The following is a 21,032-nucleotide window of genomic DNA, read 5'->3' on the forward strand; positions in this document are numbered from 1 at the left end:
TCCAACACCCAGTCCATCCTTTGTTCACACACACACACACACACACACACACACACACACACACACACACACACACACGCACGCTTCTCTCTGCCTGTCAGGGGTCTTCCCCAGCCCCGGTTTTCCAAGCTGATCCCATGGCTCCCTTAAAGCTCTGGGGACCCCTCCCTGCAGCCCCGGGCCACCAAAGTGGCGAGTGCTCAGTATTTCATGCCCTTCTCAACTGAGGGCTGCTTTTGACTGAACTAAATCAGAGAACTTCTCTCTCCTAGCCCTGCTTGGCAGGCAGCCCGGGAGTGAAATTTCACTGATTGATTTAATGCCGGGTGCCCCGAGGGCCCGGTATTTCTGAAATCTCGATCCCTCTCTGCGGTTGCGAGAGAACATGCTCTAAAGCAGACAGCTTGAGCTATGCTTTCTATTTTGCTGTTAACCTGTGGACTCTTTTCTTTTTTGGCAGGAATGAGAAATAAAATTCAAGCATGACTTGATGGAAAGATTGCTGGGCCTGCCCTGGTGGGTGTGCGCGTGTCTGCGCGTGCGCAGGGCTTCACCCTGGGGCACCCAGCAGACTGCACTGCTGCCCAGGGCCCAGGTGGGCTGGCTGGGCCTTCCTGCTCTGCTTTCCAGTAGGCTTGATAATACAGTGTGGCCGGCAAGAAGCTCAAGGGCCAGGCGCTAGTGGCTCACGCCTGTCGTCCTAGCTGCTCCAGAGGCTGAGATCTGAGGATCGCAGTTCAAAGCCAGCCTGGGCAGAAAAGTCTGTGAGACTCATATTATCTCCAACTAACCACCAGAAAACTTGGAAATGGCACTGGGCTCAAACTGGTACAGCGTTAGCCTTGTGCAGAAGAGCTCAGTGCCAGCACCCATGCCCTGAGTTCAAGCCTCATGACCCACAACAACAACAAAAAAACAGAGAGGGGCTTTAAACACAGGCAGGCATTCCTATTTATCCCAAGGAATGGTTTCTTAGGAAATAATTGCAAACAGGGAACAGGATTTTTGTATAAGGGCAATTCACAATGTAAGCAGGCACAGCTTACATAGCTGACAGAAGCAGACCAAGCAAAACCTGGCTAATACAGACTATTAAAGCTTGAACTGTGTGCCCTCTCCGATTCTTACATTGAAGTCCCACTCTCAGGGATTTAAGATGTGACCTGATTTGCAAACAGGGTCGCTGTGCAGATGAAGTGAGTGAAGATGAGGTCGCTGGGGTGGGCGGGGCCAGGATGACTGGGTCTCATAAAAGGTGGTAACTTGGACACAGAGACACGCACACAGGGAGAAGACCCACACAAAGGAGGCAGAGGCTGGTGATGCTTCTGCAAGCCAAGAATCAGGCAGCCACTGCTTGCCACTAGCAGAAGCTCAGAGACAAGACTTTGTCACACTGCACCTCGTGGCCTCAGTCGAAGCCACTGAGCTACACCTAGAGCTCAGGCTTCTGGCCTTTGGAACTGCTACCCACTGGTGTGCCACCAATGGCTGCTGCTCAGCCACTGAAGCTGAGGTTTACGAAGAGTTACTTTATACCACAGGAAGATGCTTCTGACAGAACAGCAGTGCTATCTTAAAAGTAAGATGCTGCTGGGTGCTGGTGGCTCGTGTCTGTAATTCTACTTAGAAGGCTGAGAGCTGAGAATAGAGAATTGATGTTAACGGAGACAGGGAAGTCCAGGACTTTCATCTCCAATTAACCTGCAAACATGGTAGGCTGGAGGCATGGCTCAGGTGGCAGAATGCCAGCCATGACTGACAAGCTAAGTGAGTCAGGTGCTGGTGGCTCACACTTGTAAGCCTAGCGACTCAGGAGGCTGAAATCTGAGGACCACAGTTCAAAGCCAGACCAGGCAGGAATGGTTGTGAGACTCTTATCTCCAACAAACCACCAGAAAAACACTAGTGGCACTGTGGCTCAAAGTGGTAAAGAACTAGCCTTGAGCAAAAGAGCTCAGGGACAGTGCCCAGGCCCTGAGTTCAGCCCCACAGATCCTGTGCCCTTCTTCCTGGGCTGCACAAGGGCACTGTGCCGTTGTGTGGACAGTGAGAGCCTGGAACTACTGAATAGCTAGGCCAAAGAAACACAAGTAATCCACACTGTGGGATACTATGAAGCCATGAAAAGGAACACCTGTCATCTGTGAGCACCAATACAGACTTATAATTCATTTCTAATTAATAGTGTCTGGAAAATGAGGCTGTAGATAGGGACATAGAATTAAGATTCTGCTTTGAGTCTTTTTAAGGCAGCCCAAACCATAAGACAATTATGGATCCATAGTTCCTTATTATAAACCATGTGCTGAATTAAATCTTTAGGAATTAGCTGGGTACTGGCAGCTCATGCCTGTCATCCTAGCTACTTAGGAGGCAAGATCCCAGGATTGTGGTTTGAAGCCAGCCCAACCAGAAAAGTTCCTGTTGAGACTCTTATCTCCAATTAATTACTCAAAAACTGTAAGTGGAGCTGTGGCTCAAAATGGTAGAGCTCTAGCCTTGAGCTGAAGAGTTTAGGAACGGTACCCAGGCCCAGAGTTCAAGCCTCATAACCAACCAAAAACCAAAAACAAAAAAAAAACTGCCAACACCCCCCCCCCAAAAAAAAAAAACTTTAGGAATTAAATGCGATGGGGTACATACATTTATATTATGTTATATCCTCAGCTGGGTCTCAGGCAGCTAAAAGCAAATATATATACATACATACATATATATATATATATATATATATATATATATATATGTTTGCAGAAAACTGGGGTATATTCACAGCAAGTGGTATAACCAGCTCTCACAGGTGGCCTAGAAACAGTCCAGAGCAGGCTCACCACCAAGGGAGTCTGAAAACGGCGTGCCTGTTCTGGTGCTTAGAGCTGTTTTGATGTTATCACTGTAGACATGAGGCTGGGGGTTCTGTGGCTCTGGACCCAGAGAAGGGTGTGGAAGGAGGCCAGCAAGCCATGGGGGAAGGTGTTTAGAGGACAGTGGGAATTAGGGGGACAGCCAGAGGGGACACCAATCCCATTCACAATGTCTTCATACTTTCTAGCCATGGTCTCTATAATGGGCCCCCCTCCAAGATCTTAGTTTCAGCAGATCCAAAGTGGCCTTCCAACAGGAATAAGCTGCAGTCTCCTCCTTTAATCTTTTGAAAATGAAGACTGGAGTCTCTTCTTTCTTGGGTGAGTGAAATATGCTTGGACTGAGAAAAAACAGAGGAGACAGGGACAGAGAGGGGCCCGTGGTGTTGGTGGGGGCTCTCCCTAGTGGGCGTTGACAGAGAGTCTGTTCCCAAATGAACACACACCGAGCAGGGTCGGCTGGGTTGCCCCTTCCTGGAGTATCAGCTTGGTGATATTCCTGTCCCCAGGCTGGGCAGCCTGGTGCTCGGGCTCAGTGGCAGCTCGGCAGGGCCGGCCCTCCCCCATCGCCATGAAATACGGCCCCTTCCCCGCCTCCGCCTGCATGCAGGGGCTTTGATTCATCATTTCTCCTACTCTCACTGTCCTTTATTTTTCTGCCCTCCCTGGCCTTTGATTGCTTCTCGGGAGTTTATCATATTGAACTTTTATCCCTTTCCAGGAAACCCTATTATTTTTTTCTTCCCTTACACAATTAATAAATAATCGCGAGAGCACTTCTTTGGATAGCGAGCATCCTGCTGCTGCAGCTCCTCCTCTGTGCCCACCCCCGCCTGGGCTTCAAGGGAGGGATGGGGGGGAGCAGTGGGGACCCAGGAGTCTTTTCATTATTTGAGTAGCTCCACACCTGAAGAAAGGATCACAAAGCCAGGGCCCCTCTCCAGGTGGGGAAGGGACACCAGCTTGGGGCTCTAACCAGTGGGTGTGAACTGAAGCCAGAAGCCCAGCCTAAGGGGCTGTTAAGAGTTTAGGTACCACAGCAGATGTCTCCAAGGCTTGAATTTCTCTGGTGTTCAGGGGAGTGGCCTTAGAGGTGACTGGGTCTTGAGCTACTCAGTCAGGGACTGAAAGGATTCAGAGCTGCATGGACTGTTAGGACAGGAGGAGGTAGGGCCTTGCTGGAGGAAGCAGATCAGTGAGGGAGAGCCTTGGAGGTGGGATCTTGTTCCTGGTCTGTTTCCTGAACACCAAGAGGGGAAGGAGGAGTACAGCCTAGGGACACTGCTTCTAGGCCAGGAAGTGGGATGCTCTGCCATACCTTCCTGCATCACGGGCAGCAGCCTAGGAAACCTGTTTCCTCCCTTAGGTTGCTGTGTGCTCACACAGCATAACACAGCTTAACATGGGGGAACTAAAGCTGACATGCAGGTACCGTTCACCTGTGCTCTTCCCAAATCCATACACTTGCTGCTTGGCCCGATGGGAGGTTTCACAGCAGGGCCTCTAAGACCGCGTCTCTTTCCCAGAAGCCTTGATTCTGAGGTCAGACCACAATAAGCAGAGAGTTCTGGAAAGGTATGAAATGCAAACCTATCGCATGATTTACAGGAAAGAAAAGGGAACAGGAAGCTTTTTTTTTTTTTTTAAACCAACAAGAGGTTTTGTTCAAAGTAAAAAGAAATGGAAAAAGGCAAGTAGGGGGAAGAGGAAGGGTGCCAGGTGAGTCTGGATTGCAGCAAGGTTTCCAAATTATTCTGAGATGTGGTGTGTGTTCCAACTTCTTCTCACATTTGGACGTCTTCAAGGAAAATGTGGCACAAATTGGAAGAATTTATGATCAAAGAGGGACAAACACGAGATGATCTGCTCTTTACAAGCTGTCAGATGGCGGCTCTGTGACATCTGACAGGTTTAGAATGCTGTTCTTGTACAGCACTCTGTAATATGGAGGTCAGATCTGGCCAGTGCCATCATTGGCTGTTGAGGGGTGTCAGATTGACTCCATCTCAGATTAAAGAGAGCAGAAGCTGACTCCATCTTCACTAAGATCTTCCCAGCCCTATCCAGGGAAGTTCCCCTTGGCTGTGATAAGATTGTGTAAACTGCTTGACCACCTAGTAGTGGACCGTTCAAGGTTAAACCTGTGCCCTTCCCCTGAATATCCGCCTGCATCATGTGAGCCCCGCCAAGTCTAACTAACATGATAAGTTGGTTCAAACAGTTGCTATGAGCCAGATTGTAACCTCATTGGCCACCTGCGTGTAGCAGGCTTGACCATGTGGTATTTGCCTTTATAACCCGACCCTAAGCGTGGCCCAGGGCGTGCAGTCCCAGCTCCCGAGTCTGGGCTGCGGCCTTGGCTGGTCAGTATACCTTCTATTTCCCCAGTAAATCCATCTTTTTACTTGAAACTGTCTCTGAGTGGTGGACTCTTGGAGGGATGGGGGATTTCCCCCTCCCCCTCAGACCTCATAATATTGTGGTCCTCTCCCTTGGGGGGACCCCATTACACACTCCTATGGAGATAAGAGTTATGCCTTAGACAATCTAGCCATTTGATGTGAGCTCACTGGCTTGGGGCACAGTCACAGCTGTGCATCGATCACCACAGTCAATTTCAGGTCATTTTCAAGGTCCTCCTAACAAGTTTTGGTTATAAGGTGAAGTAGGGGACTGCAAGCACTTTACCCATCCCCATGTCTCTGCAGAATGAGTAATAACCTGGCCTACAAGTCATTCTCCACTCCAGGTTTTTCTGTTTATTCTCTTTCATGTGGCATAAAACATTTCTTTCAAGCCCAGCCCAAAAGCTTTCTCTTCCAATAAAATTCATCATGGAAGAATGTCCCCAGTCAAATTTCTCAGGCATGTTTCTTTGCTAAGGAGGGGAGAAGGCACTGGACTGGTTACCTGCTTGGGAGACAGGCCAGGACTTTGGGCCCCACTTATCTTCCATGGTGGAAGTTGGTGACAAGGGGGTCTGTGCTCGGCCACACCATGGCAGAGTTATGTGCGCAGAGACGTTGGGGATCTGGCTGTGGACCAACAGGCTGGGGAAGCCTGGACACAATGCTGCCAGATCTGTCCCTCCTCTACTAGATTTCCTTATAGAAGTCTGCCTATTCCAGCTCTAGGGCAGAGCCATTTACTGCACATTATCCCAACTCTCCAGACAGTGCCTTCAGGGTGTGGATCCTGGTGGGAAGTTTGGAGCCTGGGTCCATGATGCCTAGGAACTCCAAAGGGACTGGTCCCACTTGGGAGTCCCCAGGAACTATGTGGGGCACATAGAAGGGATTATGAAAGCTCTCTTGATTCACGCCATCCATCCATCCATCATCAATCTACCATCCATACATTATCCATCCATCCATCCATCCATCCATCCATCCATCCATCCACAATCTATTATCCATCCAATATTTACTAGGCACTATCTATATGTGTAGAACAGCCCAGGAGCTAGGAATTCAGCAGTATACAAAAGCACAGTGCTTGCCTTTCTGGAACTTTCTGGAAGGAACAGTTTCAAAATGGGATGGGTATATCTCATCTGAATACCCTGGATACTGTATATACTGGTATTAGAACTAGGGAAGGGAAAGGGAATATCAAAATTGAGAGGCAAAGGATAAAAAGACAAATGACTCCAAAGGTAATACTTGCAAAACCATTTGGTGTAAACCAACTGAACTCACGGGGGGAGAGGGAAAGGGGGAGGGAGGAATGAGGGAGGAGGTAACAAATAGTACAAGAAATGTACCCATGGCCTAACATATGAAACTGTAACCCCTCTGTACATCACTTTGACAACAAATAAGTAATAAAAAATATAAATAAAAAAATGGGATGGGGACAGGTGAAGGTGGGGGAAGGAGCATGAAGAAAAGGAATGTGTCAGGCAGGGCTGGGTGCTATAAAGGGATTAGGCACCTGGAGTGCTGAGAGTGGGGTGGGGATGCTGTTGCCCAAGATGGTCAGTAAATACCTCTGGAGAGGGGGAGGGCTGCGGGCTGACCTGCAGAGGGAGAACAGAGCCTTGCAGGTGTGGGGGAGGGGCCGACAGCAGAGGTGACCTGGTGCAGGCAGAGGTCCATCTGCCATGATGAATCCAGCTGCAGTCCCTAGGGGCCCTTAGAGAGAATGATGGGGAGAGCTCAGGAGGAACACAAGGACCACACTGTGTGGGGTACAGGCCACTGCAAGATGGGAGCTGGTGATAGAAACACACACTTGCCTGCCACCATAAAAGGATCTTTCCAGCTATGGCTGGGAACAGACTGTTGAGGAGAGAGGCTGACTCTGAAGCCGCTGAAATAGTCCAGTTGTTTGCTGACAAGCTGCACATTCGATCACATACTGGCTAAGGCTACAATGACAGTCTTGTGACAGAGACCATATGGCCCCAAAATCTTAAATACTTGGCAACTGGTCCTTCAGGAAAAGTTGGCTAGGTCCTGGCCCGAGAGCTGGGTGTGGTGGAGTCGCCTGACGGCACTCTGGGGTAGAGGCAGCAGGCAGGTATGGGCAGGCACGGGACCCAGGAGGGAGGGACAGCAAGAGCCACGCCCAGTTTGGCCTTGGCCTTGAGGAAGGGGCTAGGGCTCCAGCTTCTTTGTGTGAAGGCAGGTCAGTGCGGGGCCTTGGGCTGTCTGCCTGCTCCAAGGGCTGTGCGGTGGGGTCAGCGTGACTTTTAGCAGGGCTCCGGTGGTCCAGCAGCAGCTTCTCAAGCCCATTCCTACATGGCTTCCTCTCCTGCCACCCCCACACCCCACACCCGCTGTCACCTCCTGGTCTCCTGGTCGTGCCAGCGGTGCAGGCACACCCTGTTCAAGTGATCGTCCATGAACACTCCCTTCTGGAGCCTTCCCTGCTCAAGTGCTAGCACCATCATAGTGCAGAGCAGGTGCTGCAATCGTGGGTTAGGCGTCACCCTCCAAGACATGGAGATCTTCAGGGAAGAGTCTTCTAGAACATTCTCCTGCCCAGTCTTGGAACAGTGGGATGGAACTGTGCCCATAATGGTTTTGTGGACAGCAGGACAAGCTTTGTTGCAAGGTCCATGGGGGCAGTGTCACCGATCCAAACACAGTGCTTGGCATCCAGTAGATGCTCAATAAATGTTTGCTGAAGAACAAACCAATAGGCAAACTCCACTGCTATCCACAAAGACCACTTTTGTGGGTCCACAAAGGCAATGAGCTAAAGTTCCCAAATTCACACCCCTGGGGCCTTAACTATACCCACCCAAGCCAGCCCCAGAACTGTCCAAAAGGTTTCTAGGTCTGCTCCTGGCCAACAGACTGTCATGGCCCTGCAGGGCTAGGAAGATACTTGGGCAGTAGCCACTGCAGGTGGGGCCTTATGGCTTGTTTGGCCAGCCTGGGCTGCAGAAGAGCAGGAGACAAAGCTGTTGACACTGATGCCAGTGGGGCAAATGTCACTGGCTCAGGAAGCCTAGGAACCACTCAGTGCTGAAGACTAAGCTGCCACCCTGAGGCCCAACTGGCTAGTGAGCTGGGTCAGGTGTGTGTGGGTGAAGTGCAGGGGGAAGGGGGAGATCCTAGACACTGTTGGGTGAGATGCAGAGGTGGCTGGTGAGAGCTGGGGCGAGCCTGGCCTCTGCCTGCTCTCCTCACTGGGTCTCTGTGAGCTGGCCTGGGGAAAATCTACTCATGGCTGCTCCATGGCGAAGCCCACACCTTGTGGTCCCTGGCTCTGCCAAGCCTTGCAGATGCTTCTATGTGGGAATGGCTCAGGGTGGCAGAGTCCAAACATAGCTGTCTCCTTAGCAGTGTGCTCATGCAGGACACCCTCCGTCAGGGCCTCTTCTGGCTCCCCTTACTGAGACCACGGCCAGGCAGTGCTCAGCCAGCCTTGAGGGGCTGCTCAGGGAGAGGGGCAGGGTTATCTTCAAATGAGGCAAGCTGTACCCAAGCCGTCACTGCCTGCTCTAGCCAAGGGCATGCTTGACCCTGCCCGGCTGCCCTCAGCATCTGAGAAGCTCCAGTGTCCAACACTGCTGCCCCGGGCCCCTGTGCACAGGAGCAAGGGTCCACATGCTCCTGCTTCAAGACCCCTAAATTGGGCTGGGAATGTGGCTTAGTGGTAGAGTGCTTGCCTTGCATGCATGAAGCCCTGGGTTCAATTCCTCAGTACTACATAAGCAGAAAAAGCCAGAAGTAGTGCTGTGGGGTTCAAGTGGTAGAGTGCTAGCCTTGTGCAAACGAAGTCCAGGGACAGTGCCCAGGCCCCAAGTTCAGGCCCCAGGACTGGCCAAAAAAAAAAAGAGACCCCTAGATACTGCCCAAGCAAGCTTCCACATCTCACTCAGGGACTTCTGGCCCTAGCCCTGCCCCGACTCCTTGCATTCAGGTATGAAGGTCTTCTGGGTGATCATCTATTTCTGTGCTCTTCCCTCAAGGGTTGCATGTGCACCGCAGATGGCGCAGGAGACCCATAGCACCATCATAGGCTGGCAGAGCCTGAGGGCCCTGCTAGAACCCCAGTGAGCATGGTGGAGAGCTGCCTAGCATACACGGGATGTAATGCCCAGGCCCCAAGTGCTGGCCGAGCCTCCCTCATGCTGGGGCTCAGGTGCCATCCTCAGTCCCTTCTTCATGGAACACCCTGTCCCAGTGTTGCACCTGTAGTGCCCTGACTCTGGGGTGCAAAGGAGCGATGTGGCACCATGCAGCCAGCAGAGCAATGGGCACTTGTGTGGCATGCGCACAGGGGGTGGCAGCCCTAAAGCTGCCGGGCCATGCAGATGGGTGGGAGCTCAGGGAGGATTCTGCAGCTGTTCTTCGCTGGGGCGGGCAGAGGTCAGAGGCCCTGAGCAGCTGGCATTATGTCAGGACTGTAGTTAGAGCATTGTAATGACCCAGATGGACATTTCCCTGGGGCTTCAGACTGGAGCTCTGCTTAAAAAAAAAAAAAAAAAGCACATTTTCCCCAAACACTCAGGATTTTATAAATGTCAGCTATTTCTGATCATTTTCCAGGCTGCTAGGGGTGTTGGGGGGTGCTAGGCTTCATTCATCAACATGGACTCTTCCTGCCACCCGGCCGTGCCTCAGGCTTGTGACAATGATGTCCACAGTGCAAGAGGTTGGAGTGTGTAGAACCCAGCATCTGAGGGCCCAACTGCCACCCTTGAGGTCCCCAAACTCAGAAAGCCACAACAGAAGCCCCAGAGGCTTCAAAGCCACTTAGCAGGAAAGAAGAACAAAGAGCAGGAGATAAGTTTTTCTCAGGAAGCCAGCAGGCAGTGTAGAACCAGGCCCTGCTCTGGATGGCTGGGGCAGGTACACTGTCTTCTGGGTCCTGCTTGTCCTGCTGTACGAGCTGGGTTAAAGCAGCTGCACTGTCTACACATTTTTCTCCTTATTTTATAAAAGAGCAGGAGCTGCACTGTCTACACATTTTTCTCCTTATTTTATAGAAGAGCAGGTAGCCTAATGCCTAGAACCAAACTGGCAGGTTCTTTTTGGGAGTACTGAGGTGTGAATTCAGGGTCTCATGCTAGCTGCTGAGCCACCCACCCACCCAGCCCCATGAATGAGATTTCCACCCTGTGAGGTGAGCCATGCACCCATGTATCTATCTGCCAGATCAATGTTCTAGGAGGACCCACAGCACAGTAGCCGGGGTTTCGCAGCTGCAACATCTGCTCTCAACACCATGCTCTGAATTTCCCACACTCACCATGGAAAGCCAGGAGGGCTCTGGGGGACCTGAGCTCACAGGGGCCGAGTGTCAGAGGCTAGCAGGCGGGCTCTGAGGGAGGAGGAAGGGGGCTATTTAAATAAGAGATACTGTAAAGCACATGTCCCCACAGTGCTGGGATAATGCTGACTTTTGGCCCTTTGGGAATTTGAGACGTTAAAAAAAAAATCCTGTGTGTTTTTACATACAAATGCCATGGCTGGACAGCTGCAAAGGAAGGAAGCAGAATTTCTGTGAGATGCTGGCCACAGAGAAAAGAATCCTCGGAAACTGTAGCCTCAGCAGAGGTGTCAAGGAGGAGGAACCTACAGGTGCTTCTATCATGCCAAGCTCTGAGCCTCTTTCTGGAACAAGCCAAGACACCCCAGGGAATCACCATGGCTCCCAAAGGCCTGGAAAGAGCAATATCCACAAGTCACAAGAAGCCGGGCTCAACAAAATGCCCTTGCTGGCTGAACCCAGAGAACACATGGGGGGGGGGGGTGGGGAACTGAGGCTGTCTTGCTATTCATGGTAGCCCTGTGGCTTCTCATCCCCTCCACCCACAGACGGCACTGGAAGAAAATCGTGTTGGTTCCATGTTCCATGGCCTATCTACTTCTGGACAGACTTTGTACTTCCCTAGGAAAACCCTTGTGCTGGGCGTCCAGAGGTGCCTATTATTTCTGAAAGGACAAAAACTTGGCCACAGCCCAAATACCCATCAATAGGGGGCTGGCTAAACAAACAGTGGTCTGCCCAAATGATGGATGGCAGTAGTCAAAACCGAATGAATGAGGGTGCTCTTATGAACTAACATGAAGAAAATCTCTAAGATATACTGTGGACTGAAACTAGAGGTCAGTTCGTGTTTTTTTTTTAAAGCAATATCATCTCATCATACAAGTACAGTGTGTAAATACTCAGAAGAGGGTACAGGAAGATGCACACCCCATGGAGGAAGGAAAGGGTTTCTAGCACCAAGGCCTTTCTCATTCATAAGGCAGGCGCAGCGCCACCTACTGCACAGAGGTGAAGTGAGCCAAGAGGGGCCCAGAGCCTGTCTCCTACCTGCCTGTTCTCAGGTGATGTCCTTGTTCACTTCTTTCTCAGACTCTCACCCTGACCCTTAGGAGCTGCTGTCTCTGGAGAGGATGTTCAATACAGAAAGGAAAGGGACAAGTGGAGAGAAGTCCATTTCTTCCGCCTCTCTTGACTTTCACCATGCTTACTGTTACATCTTTGTCCTCTAGGGTTGTTATTTTTTCCCCCTTTTTCTCTTAATGGGTGCTTGTGAATTAACTCATGCCTGTCTCTCCCTGCTGCCTGTGTACCCGGCAATACAGTCCAGGTCATTTCAATGCTTGGATCTGAAAAGTAGATATGATGACTACTTTTTAGAAAGTGGTAAAGTGGTTCTCAATCACTGTTCCGTAAGGGCACCTCTGGGATTCCTTGAGTGAGTCAGACTGTTCAACACATAAAATCAGGTCTCCTGTCAATTCAATAGAAAAAGCAAGAGCTCGAGTTTGCTCAATGTCAGGATTTACTGCCATAAATGAGCCTTTCAATTCTTTGATTCTGTTATTACATGTGTGCTAGTGCTAACGAGAACTTGGCAGTTAATAAATGACTCAGAAGCAAAATTTAAGTTTCTTTTAGTGTGCGCGGTCATGTCTCTGCTGGTCTCTGAGTTCCTGGTTCACCATAGAATGGGGAAGAGCATATGGTTCAGGGTCTCAGTCATGAAAACCTTTAGAACGGAAGTCAGTGCCTGGACAAATAGCAAACATCCTGGTTTGAAACCCAGGCTGGCCAGCAGGAGCTGCGTGCCACTGGGCAAAGCACTCCTCTTCTCTGGCTGCGGCTTTGCTGGTCTGCAGGATAGGATCCTGAAGGTCGAGTGGGCTTTGGGCTCTGGGTGGCAGCCTCTGGAGGCTAGGCTAGGGTGGGTGCTCATTACTGGTTCTGCTATGACTGTGGCACATATCCAAACTTCTCTGGATCAGGCCTCTGGTGTGAGGAGGAAAGTCCTGCCTGTTGTTGCACCCCACAGCTTTGCTCTTGCTTTTTTTCTTTGGGACCCATGCCAGTGAACCATGGCTCATGGCCTCATCTCCTCAGGAAGCTGGGGGGAAGCAGCACTTCTGGACACCACGGGAGTCTCCTTGCAGAGGGGCGATCAGTTCATGCTTTCCAGGGAGGGAGGAAACTCACTTGTTATTCTGGGTCTGCACAGTTGGCGCTTCACAAACAATCAACACTGAACGTAGCTCACCTTTGTTTCACACTTCATAGGGGCCAGGCGCACAGCTGGAAGGCCTAAGGGTGGGGGTGAGGCTGGCATGTTTTTCCATTTTCCTCTTTAACCATTTCTGTGTACAGTTCAGGAGTTAACGTTAAGCACGTTCGTGTTGCACGTCCTATTGGTTTCATGTGCATTAATGGAGGCCCAGCTAGGTGAACTTATAATAAGCAGTCCAAGGTCAAGGAAACAGTGCAGGTGGGAGGCAGGAGGCTGGACTTGAACCCAGATCGTGGGCCCAGGGCTGCCATGAGCACACACGGGGTACAGTAGAGCTGCCTGCTCCACTGAGCCAGGCCCACAGAGGCCTGCTGGGAACCTGGCATGGACAGGGTCACATGCGCTGGAATGGAGGCTGGGGGGTCTTCCCACCCCACCGCTCCCCTGCATGGGCTCTCCATGCTCTTCTCCATGAGTACCCAGGCAATGTCCCCTGCACCCCACACTGTCTTCCTGGGCACAGGCCCCGCTGCAGGCAGAGGTCAGTCATCCTTTGGAGCTGCGAAACAACACTCAGTTCTCAGGAACTCCCTCCTCTCTCCCTTCACCTTCTCGGCAAGGTGCCTGGGCTGCTCTGTGCCATTCCTGCGAGAGCTTGCAGACTCCTGGAGAAGTGCCCTGGGGACAAGTGCCACACAGGGATCCCTGGCAGGCCCCCATGGCTTTGGCTCAGGGACCTGGTGTGTGGGATCTAGCGTGGGCCCTGCTTGAACTGGCCAAGCCTCTGGAAGGGGCGGTAGCTGCTGCTGCTTGTTGCTTTCATGGCAGGAAGGGGCGAGCCTGCACCACCAGCCTGGTCCAGACCTGGTGGTCCAAACACAGTATCTTTCTGCAGCAGCGCTTTGAGGTCTGTATGGACCCGAGGGGCAGGTCTCACACACAAGGACTTGGGGCACAAAGATCGGGGCAGGGCACACTGCTGGTGAAGGCCATCTTTCTGAAAAGGGTCTGCCATACCCACCTCTAACAGACAGAGACAGGAGGTGGAGCCCGCCATAGTTGAGCTTGTATTTCTAAAGCCAGAATGGGGCAGTTCACTTCAGATGTGTGATGCCTGGGCATACAAGGCGGTGGGTCTGGTATGGTGGGGCTCAGAGCCTCTGGCTCCCGTTTGTCTTGCTGGGGTGGGGGACGGTGCTTCACGTGACCATGGCAGGTCATTTTCTCCCGTGGAGAGAGGGGGCTGGAATGATCACAGGAGAATGATACATAAATACACAAAGTGCTTAGCAGCTTAGTAGACTTCCTTTGGGGGGTGGGGAGGAAGAAAGGCCTCAGGGCAGGCAGAGAATGTAAGTCCCTGGCCCTCAGGCCCCTCTGGGCAGGGAGCTAATGCTGAGGCAGAAGGTCCTTCCTGTGTCACTCCAGAAAGGATACTTTTGCCTTGGGAGCTGGGAGGAGAGGACTGGTTGCAGTTTTATAATTGGAAACAAGAAAAATAGCAGTCCTAAAACCCTTGTTTTTGGGACTCCCCCTCCCCCAGATGACATTAGCACCTCATCTATTTTCCCAGGGGAGGGAGCTGGAGCTAAGGCCTATGAATTGAACATGGTATTCTTCTTGCCCAAGTCTCCTCTGGACAGGACTGCAGCTAGTTCCCAGCTTTGTCATCACTAAGTTCCTGCTCTGTCAGTTGACACAGACTGCTAGGAAGGCTGGCTCTTCTACAGAACTAGCCATGTTCCGGACTGGGCAGCTGATAAGGCTTGTTTGTCTGCCTGATAAAGATAACATGTGAAAAGCAGCTGCCAGATTCTCTGAGGATTTAAATGTGTGTCCCAAGACTGATGGCTCCCAAACCCTGCAGAAAGCTGGGACAGGAAGCAAGGCCCTCATGACAAAAGTCCAGAGAGACCAGCTCACAGGGGGGCTGGTCTGGGAAGAACAGACTCCCCGAGTGCCCCCCTCCTCACCCCACCTCCAGTCCTGGGGGCATCAGTCCTGGTGGGCAGGTCCCTCCACACTAGTGCAGGCCACGGCAGCAAACAGGAAGTACATATGGCAATTTTAGCAGAATGACCTGGCCCAGCTTGCATGCTCCCCAGGGCCCAGCTTCCATGCTGGGTAAACACCCAGAACTACAAACAGGGGTCAAAACAACAGTGTGCATGTGAGTGCTCACAGCAGCCCAAACGTGGAAACAAGCTGGCCATCCATGGAAGATGGGTGCATCCAGACCTAGGCAAGAGGAAAATGCTGACACCTGCTACAGCACAGAGGAGCCTGCATTTTGTGGGATGAAGGAAGCCAGGTGCAAAGGACCACTGCACTCACTAGGATTTGAATGAACTATCTAGCACAGGCAAATCTATTTTTTTTGTTTTGTTTTAGTGTCAGACAAATGCTGTACTACTGAACCACAGCTCCTGCTTGGAAGACATCAGTGTACAGACAGAAAGCAGCTTGGAGGCTGGGAGGGTGGGGAGAGGAGGGACAGGGAGTGACAGCTAACGGCTTGGGGTTGGATGTGGGGACAGGTTTTGCAATTAGCAGAGGTGATGACAGCGTAATATTGAATTGTTCACTTTCAAATGGTCAGTTTTATGTGCTGTGAATTTCACTCCAATGGAAGAAGTGAAAATGGCTGTCTGGTGGAGAGGGCCTGGGGTGGGCTGGGGCCCCTGGGGCAGGCTCCAGGAGGGTTCTCAGCAGAGACATTTAACATGGAAGGTTCTGCTCAGAGAGAAGTCTGAGGAGGCCCGGATCTGCAGAGCTGAGTTTAGACCTGACAGTGCCAGGCCCAAGCGGCTGCCTCCCTCAAGCCCAGCACTGTGGGGCAAAGAGGATATAGAACAGGCCAAGAAGCAGAGGTAGTGATTAATCCTCTCATTCAGTGCCTGCCCCAGGGAGACGGGAGGTCTATCTTCATCGAGTACCACATTTTCAGCTGCTGCAGGACAGAGACAGCACTGTAGGACAAGCCCTGGGATGGCAGCGGGGATGGGAAGATGTATCCTCACAGGACAAGGCCTGCTGGCAGGGACCGTGGAAGGTGGAAGGGGTCTGGCCCACAGTGGCAGGTGCCAAGCTTCTGATGCTGAGCTATGAAGTGCAGACACCCTGAACGATGGCTTGGGTACACCTGTCCTGGGTGCCTCTCCCTTACTGGTGACAGAAAAATGGGGTCTCAGAGATCTCACATCCTTCATCATGGCATCCCAGACTCACCAGTAAATGTCTAGTGCCTCGGGGGAATATCCTTTGCCGGGTCTGTGCCAAGGCTGTCAGAGACTACTTTCAATCACCAAGGCCTTAGTGCTAGGACCTGAGATCCAGCAGTAAACCAAGAATCCATATGGGTGACATTTTCCATGGCAGAGAAAGGCCATGGGCAGGCACACAAATATGTCAGGAAAGAAACTCTGATGTCATGAAGAAAATAAACCAGGTCTTTTTTTTTTTTTTTCTCGGTCAGTCATGGGGCTTGAACTCAGAGCTTGGGCACTGTTCCTGAGTTCTTTTGCGCAAAGCTAGTGCCCTAACACTTTGAGCCACAGCTCCACTTCTAGTTTTCTGGTGGTTCACTGGAGATAAAAGTCTCACAGGCACTTTCCTGTCCAGGATGACTTCTAACCATGATTCTCAGATCTCAGCCTCCTGAGTAGATTACAGGCGTGACCCCCCCCTGCCCCTCTCCCCCCCTCCCCCCGTGCTGGCTCAGAAAAGGCATTTTGGAGGAGGCAGCACATAAGCTCATTTTGAGAAGACAGTGGGAGGCAGTCACCTAAGATCTAGGCAAGGGCATCTTATGCAAAGGCCCTGAGGCACCACAGTGGTTTTCAGAGTGTGTTCTGGGAATCCCTGTTTTCCTAAAAACAGTAAATGATCCTTTCCCTAGCACTATATTCCTTTTCCTGGGGATACAGGCAAGGGCATGACCGACTGACAGCAGCAGGGAGGAGGGAGCAGCTGGTTTTTGTTAAGTAAGCATGAAAATTATACAACTTTTTTTGGTTTTGTTTTGGAAAAATTATTTCTAGAAAACCATGTTCTGTTTATACACAATGGATTTATGAAGTGATTTCTAGAAGCATTTCTCTAGTACAGACAGCTCTACCCACACACAGGGGAGCTCTCTGGGTTTGTCTGCCTCCCGGAGTGTGAGGGTGTCCTGAGCCCAGGACAGAGTGGCGCTGACGGCAGGGGCAGCTGCAGACACCCAGGGCTCGGAGGGTTCGGGGGCCAGGTGGGGGAGCCTCAAACTTAGTCTCAGGAATAGAATAAGATCAAAAGAAGTGCAGCAGTGGAGCTCACTGGACACTGATGAAAGTGAACTATGTAACTCATAGGTGGAGATGGAAGGGAGGGACTGGGAATAAGGGAAGGAAAGACACTGTGTGAAAGGAAATAGACTCAATTCCTGACTCATGTAATTGTAATCCCTCTGTACATCACCTTTAAAACAACAATAAGGTAATAAAGAAAAACTCAGAATATATTTAACCTAACCAAAATCATCCATGGGGAAGTCCCACCCCCTCCTCTTCACCCCATAGGTAAGAAGGGAACATTATTAACAGATCAGAATGCTGATCAAAAATTTCTGAGCTACCTAATCTATATTCCTATGGTACCCATAAAAAAACCTCCCCAGTAAGTAATGCTTAGGCATACAAGTCCTCAAAAAGCTAGGCTGGTATTAAATTAGACAAGTCTCCTACCAATAGAGAACTGAAATGTGAGATCAAATCAGTTATACACTTGAAAGCCAAAGGATCAGAAATGTTAGTTTCCTAGTATATTATCCATCCATTCATTTACTCAAGAAATCTTACTGAGCACCAAGGGCTCAGGTCTGTAATCCTAGCTACTTAGTAGGCTGAGCTATGAGGATCATAACCTGAACAGGAATGGCCATGGAACTTTTATCACCAATTAACCAGAAAAAGCTGGAAGTAGACATGTGGCTCAAATAGCAGAGTTCCAGCCTTGAGCTAAAATGCTCAGGGACAGCATCCAGGCTCTGAGTTCAGCACCCAGGACATATATGGACATGAACACACACACACACACACACACACACTCCTTTATCAGGCACTCATATGTGCTAAGTATAAAAACCTTGTGTTGTGTACTATACATATATACTAGGTATGAAAAACTGGGCTGTGTGGGAAAAAAAGACAAGAAGGAGATGCATGTATTTCGTGGTATGTGTCTTAGGAAGCTTGGAAGATTGTATGGCAGGAAGCGGCACGACGCAATCTCACCCATGTTCTGAAAAGATCTAGTTGTCTGAGTGGAAAGCGGTGAGGCTGAAGGCAGGGGAAACCACAGGCTGCTCCAGGCTCAGGAGGGTCTGGACAGGGGTCTTCTGAGGGAGACACACAGGGGTGCAGCTCTGGAAGCAGAGTCTGCGGTGCTGAGAAGGCAGTGGCGATGGGAGGGGCTGTGACAGCTCTCCACCCAGCACTCCCTCCCGCTGCCCCTCTGGAGGCCCCGGGGTTGCCATGTGCTCAGGGGCCCAGCTGCAGCAGGCGGGTGGGTAGTGAGGCTTCTCTCTGAGGGGGACATAAATGATCCTGTCCTGTGCCCTCCCCATACTGCATGGCACTTCTGGGGTGGGGTGGGGTAATGCCACCTTGGGAGGTGCCTTGTCACATGCTGCGGTGTCTGTGGGCACAGCCTCACAGGCCTGGTCTGGGACCAGCAGGACATCGGGGGAGCCAGGTATGCCCCTCAGCCCTGCCTGGCAGGCCCAGGCCCAGGAACAGGACAGGACGAGGACACAGTCATCACCACACACTCTTCCGATGGAACTGATGTGCAGACACTACAGAACGCGGCACTCAGCTCTGCCTAGTTTTGTGTTCTATAAAAGATTAGAACAGAAAGAGGCCTGGGCTTTCTCTTGAGCCAGTGAGTCTCTAATGGAAAGGAACCCAAACCAAGAGTTTTTCACCAGGCCAGTCTCTATGAAGCTGACCTAGACTCCCCTGTCTGAGCAATCCATCGTCTCTCTCCAGAGTTTGGGCTGGGGGCATTCCAGAGGCTGGAAGGGCAGAGCTTACTCACACCTGATAGCTGGAAATGCAGGCAGTCGCTATAGCTCTCAGCTCAGGTTCATCTTTCAGAACAGAGCTGGTCACAGGCTGTGGCAGCATGGTGAACAGGGAACTATCTAGAGTCAGGTCCAGACTACATGTGTCAAGGCTAGAGACCTACCTCTCCCCCTCTGACTTGGCAATCTACCCCACAGACACGTGAAGATCAGTACGATGACACAAAGACACCCCCAAGAGTGCTCACTGTGACCCCTATGGCTCTCCTAGATGCTGCGATCCACACAGATGCTGGAGTAGCACACAGCAGCTAAGGAGGGCAGAGCCACCGTAGGTACCACCGTGAAGCTGCCCTGGCATCAAGTGAGGTGCGGTCTCCACACAGGGTGTAGCCCCAGGTTTGTGCTTGCTGACACACAGAAGCATCCTGCCGCTCAAGTGAGCACTTGTGGAAGGCCACGCATAAATCACAACAATGGGATCTGCCTCAGAGTAACCAGGGTCTCACTGCTCACATCAAAACCAGATGGCTGCATTTTGAGCTTATAGCTATTTGTGTTCCAGGTTCGTACATGTACATATGATGCAGATATGAGAAAATCATCTCAGGTGGGGAATGTGGCACGGATACTCTGGAACAGGGACCTGCACTGGAGCAGGTTCCTAGGGTTGTATGTTCTTATGTCAACCCCACTTTGAGAGCAGCGAACAACACTTGCAACTCCAGCTGGAGCCCTGGCTGTGGAGGGGGAGGTGGCCGGAAGCCTGGCCTCTCTCCAGGATTTGTAGTGGAGAGAAGGGCCCCATTTCCCCCCTCTTTCCAGGGATGGCAGATCTGAGGCAAACATACGGGCACACTTATAGCCTGTGACATCAGAATGACAAGCAACTCCTGCTCAGCCAAAGTGCCCTTGACCTTTCCCTTCCCCTTTCTTCTGGGGGAGGAGTGCAGGGAGGAAGGGCTCCCAGAGGAAGGGTTGGAACGGAAGGGACCAGGCAGAGTGGCTTCCTGGGAAGTCCCACTTTTTCAGCTCTGGTACCAGGAACCACATACACTATCTCCTAGTCAGCTTCCGTCGGGGAGATCACTCCCACAACCTCATTACTAATAATTCAAGTATTTCTAAGAAATTTCCAAGAAATTTCTTAGTCTCAATTCTGAGAAGCTATTCCACATGCCCAGAGAACCTCTGGAAATTGGAACCTGGGCTGCAGAGGAGCCGAGGGAAAGCCTGGGCTACCTTCTGGGGCTCATGTTAACTTGGGCCTGAGGAAGGCCACACAGGCCCCGCCTTACCTGGCACCTTGTCCACGGATGCGAACACGGAGCGCTGCACTGTGGGGTCACTGCTGCCACGCCGGCCCTGGTTGTAGAAGCGGAAAGGCAGGTGCTGGGTGGATGAGGAGGAGCCAAGCCCAAATCCCAGGACTTCAGTAGTTGGCTGGATGGGGAGGTCCAGGAGGGCTAAAATCAAACCACAGTTTCAGTGTGTGGGAAGGGGACAGGCAACGAGGAGACTCAGGACAGGCTTTAGAAGCCATGGCCCTGCTAGTCATGGCACATGGAAGATGCCAGGCAGACAGCCTTGAACCGGAAACACCAGCAGAATACCAATCCCCTTGTGGCTCAAATTACAAAACACAACTAGGCATCTGGTGAGGGCCTCAGGCCAAGGCTGAGACCGAGAAGGGAGGGTTCTGCACCTGGCTCTTAGACAGCATGGCTGCTAGGCTAACATTTACCTTGGGATCTCAGCTTCCAAAGACCTTTGACAAAGATGCTCACCAGGCCAGATAGGCTAGCATAGGCCTGTAATTAGAGGATTTGGGAGGCTGAGGCAGGAACATCATGGGTTCTAGACTAACCTGGGCCACGAAGTGAGAATGTTTCAAAAGACCCTTTATATACAAATGGGGCCAATCTTACCCTGAAAAATACATACTCACATATATATATAAAAATATATATATATATACACACACACACAATTACATATACACACATATGTACGTTTCTCTCTCCATCTCTACCTCTGTGAATGATTCCTTGGCATCTGCAGGGGACGGGCCTCAGGACCCAAGAGCATGGACAACTGCAACTGCTCAAGTCTCTTACATAAATGGAATTGTGTCTGTCTGTCCTCCACATGG

General features: G+C 51.2%; 1 protein-coding gene across 9 annotated transcripts in view; it reads right to left on the minus strand.

Annotated features, from left to right (window-relative positions):
- Clec16a (C-type lectin domain containing 16A) overlaps positions 1-21,032 on the minus strand; it is a 150,871-nt gene that overhangs the window by 16,559 nt on the left and 113,280 nt on the right. For 8 of the 9 annotated variants that reach the window (XM_048333044.1, XM_048333043.1, XM_048333040.1 and 5 more), the window contains one exon: positions 20,179-20,346. In XM_048333044.1, coding sequence (XP_048189001.1) covers positions 20,179-20,346 — 168 coding nt within the window. Of the gene's footprint in view, positions 1-17,792; positions 18,381-20,178; positions 20,347-21,032 lie in introns of those variants that run through there. The other variant, XM_048333046.1, reaches the window with a different exon arrangement.

This window comes from Perognathus longimembris, chromosome 23, assembly GCF_023159225.1.
Source record: "Perognathus longimembris pacificus isolate PPM17 chromosome 23, ASM2315922v1, whole genome shotgun sequence".
In the NCBI taxonomy this organism is placed as follows: domain Eukaryota; kingdom Metazoa; phylum Chordata; class Mammalia; order Rodentia; family Heteromyidae; genus Perognathus; species Perognathus longimembris.